Source organism: Macaca thibetana, chromosome 18, assembly GCF_024542745.1.
Source record: "Macaca thibetana thibetana isolate TM-01 chromosome 18, ASM2454274v1, whole genome shotgun sequence".
In the NCBI taxonomy this organism is placed as follows: Eukaryota; Metazoa; Chordata; class Mammalia; order Primates; family Cercopithecidae; genus Macaca; species Macaca thibetana.
Window position 1 is genome coordinate 34763374 of NC_065595.1, and position 12343 is coordinate 34775716.

The window sequence follows — 12343 nt, forward strand, 5'->3', positions numbered from 1 at the left end:
AGAGACCTGGTTTCTTCTTGTTGCCCAGGCTGGTCTTGAACTCCTGACCTCAGGCCCACCTCGGTCTCCCAAAGTGCTGTGATTACAGGTGTGAGTCACCGTGCCTGGCCAGGACATTTACTTATCACAAAAATTACAATGTTCAAAATGAAAAACGCTATTTAATTAGATGTATATTGTAGTGATTTTTAAAAACTACCCTATACATTAAAAAATGATGGACAATATACTGAAATACAAGATTAAAAAGAAACACAAAAGATAATTCTATTTTCCAAATGTTTTTTCCTTCACAACAGGAAGTAAAGACTGTTTTCCAAATTTTTAAATGTCTGTATCACTTAAAAGAAAACCATATACTTTAAAAATTATTGAGCCTCTACTGTTTGCAAAGTAGTTTGTGCAGACATTCATGATTTATTTTTTTATTTCCATTTCTTTTTTTGAGATGGAGCCTTGCCCCAGCTGGAGTGCAGTGGCGCAGTCTCGGCTCACTGCAACCTCTGTCTCCTGGGCTCAAGTGATTCTCCTGCCTCAGCCTCCTGAGTAGCTGGGATTACAGGTGTGCACCACCATGCCCAGCTAATTTTTATATTTTAGTAAAGACAGGGTTTCTCCATGCTGGCCAGGCTGGTCTTGAACTCCTGACCTCAAGTGATCCACATGCCTTGGCCTCCCAAAATGCTGGGATTATAGGCATGAGCCACCGCACTCAGCCTCCATTTCTCTCTTTCTAGATTGATGTCTTTATTCTTCTGTTTCTGTTTTTTTCTTTTCTGGGGCTCTGCATGCATCCCCTTTTGTCTCTTGTTTTTCTTTTTATCTTTTTAGTGGTAGCTCTGGACTCCTTTACATTGTTCTGCTTTGTAAAATGCTTCTCTGCTGTCCTGGGGGCAGTGCTTCTATTAGACTGTTGCCATGGTTGGACCTGGGCTTACGAGTGAGCTAGGTGAGAGGTCTCACAGCCATTGTCTGTCCTCTGGCGGCTATTTCTGTGGTTGAAATAGCTAACACAGAAGCAGACATTTCCTTCGGAAGTGCTGGGATGGTCAGCAGCACTTCTTTTTATACCTGAATCCTGGGTAGGTCTCCTTTGTAGTGTCATCTCCCTTCATTGCGGACTTACTATCTGCCAGGCTCTGTGTTACCATGTGGCAGATGGAGCCGATATTGAACAGCTCAGCTCTGTAGTGGATGTGATTCCAGACCCTGAAGCGGCAGTACCAGCCTTGCCTTGCCCTGGAGCTTTGGATCCTGCTGCTGGAGTTCTCTGTCTGGACTCCAGGCTCCCATGGCACTTTTATCTTTATCTCCCTTAGGGCCTGTATCACCTGACACAGGAGCTAGTGGCACAGTAGAGAAGTTTCGTCTGCCTTATTACATTCTAAGCTTGAGATTGGAGTCTTTGCACTGATCTCCTGCTCTAATTTGCTGTTTTTTCATCTTCTCCTTTGCTTAATCTTTTATAAACCAATTTTGTTAGGAGGCTTGGTTTTTATTGTTTGTGGAAGAATAAGGCTTCCTAACGTATTTTACCTTCCTAACTTTTTATATTTAATAATTGCCAGAAGTGCTTATTCTTTATAACCAGTTCTTATTTATCTGTGGTAATGGGGGTAGGGTGAGCTTGAAATCAGTTTCCAAGGAACACATTTTAACTAGTTTTAACATTTCCTAACTAACACATTTCTCCGCAGTGATTGTTAAAAACCGGTCTGTTTTAATTTGGCTTCTTTTTGTTTATTTCTAGTCTGATCAACATTCTGACTACTAGTAAAGTGTAGCCATAAGCAAATTCGATGATAAATAAATGTAGAAATATGTTTGTTTGTCCTTATAGTTAATATTTTAAAAGCTAATTAGAAAGTTATTTCACTTTCCCATTGTTTTTTCTATAGAATTATTTAAAATATAATGCCTTTTCCTTGATTTGTACCTTGAACATTGTAAGTTTGAATGATAATTCTTTTTTTTCTTTTTAAATATCCTTTCACAATGTAAGTTAGAATGATCATGCCAATTTTCATTATTCTGAGAATGTTCTGTGTAATAATTTCCACTCTAAATCCAATTTGGAGATGGAAAATGAAAATTGGTTTGGTAAATGTCCTGGAGTTATTTTGAAAATGCAGGAAATTTGGTGAGCTATCTTGGTTTCTCAAATGTGTAAATGTGAATGGAATTATTGGCTTATTGCCTTCTTACTGTGAAAAGTTCTATCAAGGATATGTATAGAAATATATATATATTTATAATATATATATTTTATTTTTTAATTTATTTTATTTATTTTTTAAATTTTTAAAATTTTTTTGAAACAGAGTCTTGCTCTGTTGCCCAGGCGGGAGTGCAGTGGCATGATCTTGGCTCACTGCAACCTCCATCTCCCAGGTTCAAGTGAGTCTCCTGCATCAGCTTCCTGAGTAGCTGGGACTACTGGCATGTGCTACCACGCCCAGCTAATTTTTGTATTTTTAGTAGAAGTGAGGCTTTACCATGTTGGCCAGGCTGGCCTCAAACTCCTGACCTCAAGTGATTTGCCTGCCTTCGGCCTCTGAAAGTGCTGGGATTACGAGTGTGAGCCACAGAACCTGGCCAAGGACATATATTTTTTCAATGGGCTTTTTTTTCCTTTTCACTGTACAACTTTGCATCTAGTTTACTGTCATGTATATTTGTGAATATTGCCTTCTAATGGCAGAATTTAGTATTGCTTACACAACATCCTTTGCGATATAGGCAAAACACATCACATTTATTATATTGTTTATGACATTCATTAGTATTTCAGTTACGGTTATAACTAATTTCTTGCCCCCAGTTTTTCTTTATAAGCAAATCTCTTTTTTTGGAATGCCCTATTTGTGCCAAGTAGTTTGCTAGTATTAGCAGTTTTCATTAGTCAGGTCTTTGTTTGTCTGATGGTTACCAAGTAGCTTCAAGTGTGCCTTTGAAGTTGGCAGTACTGCCTTTGAAGGTGACTGCCTAGTGACAGCAGCAGTGCTTTGCAGTTAACAAAGCACGTCACCAGTGACATGCTGTTTAATCTTCTTCTTAAATAACCTTTTGAAACAGATGTGCGAACTGAAGCTTAGAGATGTTAAATGTCTCTTGTGAGGTTACATTATATTTAGAGTTCATTGGAATTTCAGAGGCCATCTGGTCCAACCTCATTCCTGATGCCTGTAGAAATCTATTTTGGAACAAAGAAAGAACTTTTGTATCTTTAAATATTCCTAAATCTTTTTCTCTGAAAGAGTGATTAAAAGATGTAAATTTATTCTTTCCCCACTTTACTTTTCTTGATATGAACTTGCAGACCCAGAACATTTCACCAACTTTGAGAAGTGTCTTTCTTCTATGAATAGCTCAGAAGAGATTTGCCTTCTGACTACCTTTGCTCAGATGGCTCAGGCCAGAAGAACCAATGTGGATGAAGACTTCATAAAAATTATTGTTCTGGAGATATATGAGGTTAGAATATGAAGTTTTAGAAATTAGCTAAAAAATGTTTTCTTTTGGATTGTCCATCTGTTGATTTTTTGGGGGGGATTTGTTTTACAAACTGTGACTTATTTAGCTACTGTCTACACTTTTGAGAAGGGATGGAGAATCAGTGGAACATTATTTTGCTACAGGGGTTATTGAAAATGTGAATTATATCCATTCCCCAGTACTTATTATCTTTTGAAATTTGTTGCACCACTTTCAGTAAGGAAGAGACAGTGTGATACAGCCTGACACTTACAGTTTTTATGCTGTATGTTTCCCTCACCCCACCCCTTCAGCTAAACTCTTCCACTCCAGCTAGTAGCAGAAACCTAGCTTCCCAGCCAGTTTAAATGAGATGGTGGGAAGAATATTGAACCTGGAGTTAGGATACGTGTGTTTTAACTCTGCTATTAATTGACCATCTCACATCAAAAAAGATAACGTATAACCCCAGGCTTCATTTTCCTCATCTATAATATGAAATTACAGGCTAGGATGAGATCCTTGCATTCTACATCTTTTCAGTAAGCCATCCATGAGGGTGAAGGGGAGTGAAATTTTGACCCCTGAGCATCTAGGGACTAGCCCAAGGTGGTTACCAAAACGTTCATTGGAATTTTTTGTATATTTTAAAAGCCCTGCACATTTTACACTTTAAACTCTCGTGTATCTGTTGCTCTGCATACAAAATATGTCCTCCAAACTATTCAAGTGTACTCAAGTAAAATTATGTTTGAAGATGATTATTTGGGTTTTATTATCTTCTCCTAATAATCCATTTGAGAATGACAAACCTGGATGTTCTTTCCGGGATCAAATACTTGATTCAGCGATTCCTATACCTGTACTTCATAACTATGCATAAAGTTAAGATCTCGATGGATCTGGAATTCAGACTGTCTTTGATCTGAAAAACTTGGGGAGACAAGACATATTTTCACATACATTAAGTGACATTCTCAAGATCTGTTGCTAAAGTAATATTTATGCTCTTGAGTAAAGTTTCCAGTGTTTTGTCTAGGAGTCACAATAAAAATTACATTCTATATTACATTCTGATCCTTTGTGTGTATGTACAGTTGAAGCAATACTTAATCTACCTGTGAAGCACTATTACATTTTTCCATTTTATTTTATTCTCTATGTTATTTTTCTGTTTATTCCATTGTGTTAAAAAATACCATTGGCATTAATGGATTGTAACATAGACTTTGAAAGACTTAATTCAAAACAAGTTGGTAAACATTAATGTTTTAGAAGACCTTGTAGTTAGGGATCTTATTTTGTAGGGGAAGCTAGGCATTTCCATGAAATACATTCTGATTTTCACCATTGTAGTGATTTCCTCAAATTTAGAAAAGTTTTGAAACTGCAGGAACCGTTTTATTATTACCGACAAACTTTGGGATATGCTTTTTGAATCCACACTTGAAGTCATTGTTATAAAAAGTTGCCATTCTCTTATATTCCTCTCCCTCCACCTTTCAGCCTCAGAGTAGACAGTTGCCTATATGAAGTTTTAACATTTTTTGGAACATAGTGTCAACTAAGGCTCAATATAAGATTCTTTCTGCTTTGCTTGAAAAAACTATATAAGGGTGTTTTGACTGATAATTGATATTAAAAGTGCCATCTTCTTCCCCCTGTTCCCTATTTAGGTATCTTATGTCACCCTGTCTACCAGAGAGACTTTTTCAAAGGTTGGTCGAGAGCTTTTAGGGACCATCACAGCTGTTCATCCTGAGATAATTTCTGTTCTTTTGGATAGAGTTCAAGAGACCATTGACCAGGTTGGAATGGTAAGAGCACTGATTTTGTTTGTTTTGTTTTTTTAAATCTTGGAGTAATGGAACATTGGCAAAAATAGGAAGATTCTTGGGAATGATCTTGTCACTGCGGGTATAAACAGGATGAAAGGAACTAACATTTACTGTGCCGGCCTCTGTGTCGTTCACTGTGCCAACTTGGGATTAGCTGCTGCTTATAAAAAGATGTGATTGTTTCTCTCAAATCTCAAGGTTGACCTGTTCACTTCCTTCAATAACATATTTTTACTTTACTTATGACCTATAGTTAATTAACAGTTTTATTTCATAATTTGTTTGGCTTTCATAGTTTTTATATTTTGTACCTGGAATAAACAACTGACAAAGAAGGTCCTATTTAAAGTCAGTCAAAAGCAAAATAAATAGTATGTAGTAATAAGTTGAGGAGGACACAGATTTAATTTGTTTCTGTCATTTTGCAATCTTCATGTAGTTTTTCAAATGTTTTCTTGAGATGTAATTCACATACCATACAATTACCTATTTAAAGTGTGTAAGTCAGTGGTTTTTAGTCTATTCACAGGTATGTGAAACTCTCAACACAGTCAATTTTAGAGCATTTTCATCACCTCAGAAAGGAACCCCATAGACTTCAGCTATCACTCTTTTTTTTTTTTTTGAGATGGAGTTTCGCTCTTGTTGCCCAGGCTGGAGTGCAGTGGCTCAATCTTGGCTTGCTGCAACCTCTGCCTCCCAAGTTCAAGTGATTCTCCTGTTTTAGCCTCTCAAGTAGTTGGGATTGCAGGTGCCCGCCACCATGCCCAGCTAATTTTTTTGTATTTTTAATAGAGATGGAATTTCACTGCAGAGACCAGCTCGGGGAGACCCTAACCTAGCGGCACTAGAGGAATTAGAAACATGCACACAGAAATATAGAGTTGTGAAGTGGGAAATCAGGGGTCTCACAGCCTTCAGAGCTGAGAGCCCTGAACAGAAATTTACCCACGTATTTATTAACAGCAAACCAGTTATTAGCATTGTTCCTATAGATACTAAATTTACTAAAAGTATCCCTTATGGGAAATAAAGGGATGGACTGAATTAAAGGAATAGGTTGGGCTAGTTAACTGCAGCAGGAGCACGTCCTTAAGGCACAGATCGCTCATGCTATTGTTTGTGGCTTAAGAATGCCTTTAAGTGGTTTTCCATCCTGGGCGGGCCAGGTGTTCCTTGCCCTCATTCCCGTAAACCCACAACCTTCCAGTGTGGGCGTTAGGGCCATTATGAACATGTTACAGTGCTGCAGAGATTTTGTTTATGGCCAGTTTTGGGGCCAGTTTATGGCTGGATTTTGGGGCGCTTGCTCCCAACACATCTCCCTTCTTTGATTTGCAAAGAGATGAAAGCAAAGGCTGCTTTGTCAAGTGAGCTACTTCTTGCAGGAGTCAGGATTCATATCTGCAGACTATACAAAGACAAACAACATAGATTAAAAGCACAATCATCATTGAAATCACAGAGCTTCCAAGTGTTTTTATCCATTTTAATGGGTTACTAGCTGCTACTTTGTCTGCAACTCCTTCAAGCGCTTCAGTTCCTAGCATTAAGGTCAGGTGTGTGTGGGATGCTTTAAATATTTGTTCTTTAATTTTGCAATATCCAAAGACAAGTTTGTAGAGTGTCTTTTTAGGTGCTTTTTTATTCTTTTGCACATTTTGATCTTATTAGGAGCATTTAATAGTTTCCACAAATCCTTATGTTTAGCACCTAGAGCGGGCCATATCATTTGAGGTTGAGGTGCCACTATACCGCCATGGTTCCAGATAATAGGAACTTTTGACGTACTTCTTATCATTTTTACCGTCTGACCGTTTTGTTCAGATCATCTGAACATAGTGTGACCATGGCACGCAGACTGAGAGGTGCAGTTCAAGCTAAACATCCCCTTAGGGGACCAATTAATAATGATTCCATAGGAATTGTTGTGTAGCACCTCTGCCTGTTCTGCAAAGCAATCTTACTAAACAAGTATGTTCATTATTTCTAACTGGGTCCAATCCTGTTTACAAATAGGTTTTTCAGGGTGTTATGCCTCAATAATAGGAGCAGATTTATTATGGTAAATACTGAGATCAGAAAGCATGTGTAACTGTGTCATAGAGTGATTTACATCTAGGCATTATTGCCAGCCAAGATTGATCGATATGTCCAATAAGTATAATTATTCTCTGTGTCAGCCCTTATGGAAGGAATACTCACGGCAGTGGTAATAACCGCTATCATAGCTACCATTAAATTATTCATCGTGACTGGTTGTCCTGCTTTCCTCAGGTTTTCTTCTGCCATCTGTGACAGCTTCTTGATCTGTCCCCAGGTGGGTGGCTGTGTTCGATGGGTGTTGCTCATGACAGTTGGGGCCCTCCTCAGCCTCAGTCTTGACATGGCTGCAACGGGGGGATCCTTGGGATCCTCCCGGAGTCTATTCCTCTGCATCTGGCTCATGATAAGGTTTCAGGTGTCTTGATGGTATCCAAATCGGCTATTGATTTTGGCCTGGAGAAGCACAAGTGTAACCTCCACCCCAAGTTATTATTTTACCTATTTCCCAACTTTTTGTTACTGGATCTCTCCACCAAATCAATTGTTCTGCTTCTGTCTTTGCAGCTGGTTTCTATAGTTACTGTTCAGCTGCTGATAACATCTGACCTTTGGGCAGGCTCAAAAAATTTAAAGTTAATAATGCTAGATTCAGTTGCATCTGTGGGGTTCCATATTCTCTGTCTCCCCCTTTTTGCTTTTGCAACTGCTGTTTTAGGGAGAGATTCATTGTTTCCACTATGGTTTGTCTTTGAGAATTGTATGGAATACCAGTAATGTGTTTAATATTCCACATAGAGAAAAATGTAACTAGAGCTTGGCTAGTATAGCCTGGGGCATTATCTGTTTTAATAGAAACTGGAATGCCCATCACCACAAAACACTGTAAAAGATGACATTTAATACAGGCAGAAGACTCTCCTGATTGGCATGTAGCCCAGACAGAGTGAGAAAAGGTGTCCACACATACACGTACATAAGCTAGTCTCCCAAACGAGGGAATATATGTGACATCCATTTGCCAAAGAGAGTTAGGTTCCAATCCTCGAGGATTAGCTCCTCCTGTAAAAGATGAGGAATGTACCATTTGGCAAGTTGGGCATCGCTGGATAATAGCTTTAGCTTCTTTCCAGGTAATGTTGTATCTGCGTTTGAGACCAGAGGCATTAACATGGGTTAAGTTGTGAAAGTGTCTAGCATTAGATATTGCATTAGCAGTTAGGCAATCAGCCATTTGATTCCCTTCAGTCAAAGGTCCTGGAAGAGGTGTATGAGCCCTAATGTGAGTGACGTACCCTTTTTGGGTGCATTCTACTCTTAACTGCTGTTTGCAATTGGGTAAATAAAGTCATCAGTTGTTCATCTGTATGAAATAATAACTGAATATTTTCAATTAACTATGTGGAATGAACCACATATGAAGAATCAGAAATCACATTAATAGGCATATCAAAAGCAGTCAATACCTCAATTACAGCGACAAGCTCTGCTTTTTGAGCTGAAGTATAAGGCATGTGGAAAACTTTACCTTTTGCTCCAGAATAAGAAGCTTTACCATTAGTAGACCCCATCTGTAAAACAATGAAAACACTTAGCAGGCTGCAGTTTGTTTACTGCAGGGATTGTAAATGCAAATCATTCACAGTCTTGCTTAGCTAAGGGGATAGTAAAGAAAGAGTCTCTATGACTATTAAAGGTCAGTTTTTTTGGAATGACAGCAGGAGAAGACAATCCTGGCTGTAATGCTCCCATAGGTTGTATAACTGAATTGATAGCTCTTAAGTCAGTTAATATTCTCCATTTACCTGATTTTTTTCTTAATTATGAAAACTGGAGAATTCCGAGGAGAAAATGTTGGAGCTATGTACCCATTTTCTAATGGTTCAGTAACTAATGTCTCTAAAGCCTCCAGTTTCTCTTTACTTAGTGGCCATTGTTCTATCCAAATGGGCTTATCTGTTAACCATTTTAAAGGTATAGGTTCTGGAGGCTTAACAATGGCCACCATCAAAAATGATATCTTAATCTTTGGTGGGAACTTTTTTTTTTTTTTGAGACGGAGTCTCACGCTGTTGCCCAGGCTGGAGTGCAGTGGCGCGATCTCGGCTCACTGCAAGCTCCGCCTCCTGGGTTCACGCCATTCTCCTGCCTCAGCCTCCTGAGTAGCTGGGACTACAGGCGCCCGCCACCGCGCCCGGCTAATTTTTTGTATTTTTAGTAGAGACGGGGTTTCACTGTGGTCTCGATCTCCTGACCTTGTGATCCGCCCGCCTCGGCCTCCCAAAGTGCTGGGATTACAGGCTTGAGCCACTGCGCCCGGCTGGTGGGAACTTTTTAAACCTTGCAAATTTTTTTCTACTCTCATACCAGGGGCATACCCCATTTCATGCATTGTATATTTACTTTGAGGAGTATATAATTGTTCTGAAATTGGAACTTGTGCTCCCCATTGTTGTAATAAATCTCTTCCCCATAAATTTATAGGTACAGAAGTTATAATTGGTTGAATAGTCCCAGGTTGTCCATTGGGCCCTTCACAATGCAAAAATATAACTACTTTGATATACTTCAGGGGCTTTACCAACTCCAACTATGTTAAATTGAGTGGGTTGAATTGGCCATGTGCACAGCCAGTGCTGTAGAGAAATGACTGAAATGTCCGCTCCTGTATCTACCAAACCTTTAAATTTCTTTCCCTGAATAGTTATTTCACAGGTAGGACGTTTATCAGTAATTCGATTTACCCAATAAGCTGCTTTGCCTTGTTTATTTGTGCTTCCAAATCCTCCTGTTCGTTTAATTTCACTTTTTCTCATTCCCACATACGGCACAGTCAGGAGCTGTGCTATGCACTCTCCTGACTCTGCTTTCCAGGGAACAGGCGTAGATACAACAATTTGAATTTCCCCATTGTAATCTGAATCAATGACTCCTGTATGTATTTGTATGCCTTTTAAACTTAAACCGGACCTTCCTAAAAGTAATCCTATTGTGCCTGCTGGCAAGGGTCCACAGACTCCTGCTGGGATCTTTTGTGGGGATTCCCCAGGCAGAAGGCTCACAGCTTTTGTGCAGCATAAACCTACTGCAGCACTACCAGCTGTGGTGGGGGACAGACATTGTACAGGGGTGAGGGAATGGCCTGAACTAGAAATGCCCTGGTTTAGAACAGGACCCAAGACGGGCCCCCATAGCGTTTCCTGAAATCGGGTTCCCATCTTTATCAAACGTAGGGTGACACTGATTAGCCCAATGTTTTCCTTTTTTATATTTTGGACATACTTCAGGCTCAACAGTTTTCTTTTTTCCCCTATCTGGCAGCCTGACTCGCTGATTTTTTTCTACATTCTTTTTTAGTATGAGCATGCTTCCCACAGTTAAAACAAGCTCCAGGAAATGGAATATTTCCTTTTTCCTCTCTCAGTCCTGCCATTGCCTGTGCTAGCAGAGTAGCTTTGTGCAGATTACCTCCGATACCATCACAGGCCTTGATATAATCAACTAAATGTGCTTTCCCTCTGATAGATCGCAGAACAGCCTGGCAATTGGGATTAGCATTGTCAAAAGCCAATAACTGCAGCAATGTATCCTGAGCAGCCAAATCTGCAATTTTAAGAGACTCCTGTAACCGAGCTATAAAATCAACGTATGGTTCTCTTGGTCCCTGTTTTATAGCACTAAAGGAAGGGTATTGTTCCCCACCTGAAGTGATTTTTTTCCCAAGTTCTAATGCACACTCCTCTAAGCTGTTCTATGGCATCATCCTGCATGACCACTTGTGCATCGAAACCAGCCCAGCCACCAACCCCCAAAAGTTGGTCTGCAGTTATATTAATTTGAGGTTGGGCCTGGGCATTGCGAGCAGCCTGAATGGAAGCTTCATCTGCCCACCAAGTTTTAAATTGTAAGAACTGAGCAGGAGTTAGACAAGCTTGAGTAACAGCGTCCCAGTCAGTAGGTATCATTTGACTAGAAACAGCAACATTCTTTAACGGTTCCAATTACAAAAGGAGAACCTGGTCTATACTGATTCATAACTTGTTTAAATTCTTTGAGTCATTTAAAAGGAAAAGGCTCAAATGTATCTGTAATATTTTCCTGTTGATCTGTGGGGTGTGTTCTAACAGGGAACTGCCAAGCCTCTAAATCACCCTCTCGTCTAGCTTTCTGAAGTCCTGCCTAAATAGAACTAAGAGTGGTCGCTTGAGGTGCTGCTCGAACAGTCACTTGGGCAACTGCTTTTTGCCCAGTGTCCTCCGGAAAAGTAAGATCTGGAGGGTCTTTTTCTTCAAAATAATAATGAGGGGGTGCAGAAGGGTAGGGATGAACCTCTCCTTCCTTTGCTGCTGTAGCTTTAGCTGGTAAATAAACATGCTCTGTAACTTCTTCTGTTACTTTGCTATACTCTCCTTCCTCCTCATTATCAGTGTGAAAAAGTTCCAAGGGGAACGAACCAGACCCCACACCTGTCCCACTGTTACTCTGATGCTTCGGAGCTCCCCTTCTTACTCATGATGGGGATTGTTTTAAGAGTACTCGGGTGTCCTCCAGCTAGTTTTCCATTCTAACCATCGCTATGGCGACCCTTCAACCTGGATTCGAGGCCCCATGTTGGGCACCACTTGATGAGACCAGCTCAGTTGGGGAGACCCTAACCCAGTGGCACTAGAGGAATTAAAGACACACACAGAAATATAGAGTTGTGAAGTGGGAATTAGGGGTCTCACAGCCTTCAGAGCTGAGAGCCCCGAACAGAGATTTACCCACGTGTTTATTAACAGCAAACCAATCATTAGCATTGTTTTTAGAGATATTAAATTAACTAAAAGTATCCCTTATGGGAACAAAAATGATGGGCCAAATTAAAGGAAGAGGTTGGGCTAGTTAACTGCAGCAGGAGCACGTCCTTAAGGCACAGATCGCTCATGCTATTGTTTGTGGCTTAAGAATGCCTTTAAGTGGTTTTCTGCCCTGGGCAGGCCAGGTGT

At 39.9% G+C, this 12343-nt stretch overlaps 2 protein-coding genes across 6 annotated transcripts in view; one reads left to right on the forward strand and one right to left on the reverse strand.

The window, feature by feature from the left end:
• HAUS1 (HAUS augmin like complex subunit 1) overlaps positions 1-12343 on the reverse strand; it is a 983957-nt gene that overhangs the window by 203840 nt on the left and 767774 nt on the right. The window lies entirely within an intron of this gene.
• EPG5 (ectopic P-granules 5 autophagy tethering factor) overlaps positions 1-12343 on the forward strand; it is a 131476-nt gene that overhangs the window by 33807 nt on the left and 85326 nt on the right. For all 5 annotated transcript variants that reach the window (XM_050767944.1, XM_050767946.1, XM_050767947.1 and 2 more), the window contains 2 exons: positions 3320-3474; positions 5151-5291. In XM_050767944.1, coding sequence (XP_050623901.1) covers positions 3320-3474; positions 5151-5291 — 296 coding nt within the window. The remainder of the gene's footprint in view (positions 1-3319; positions 3475-5150; positions 5292-12343) is intronic.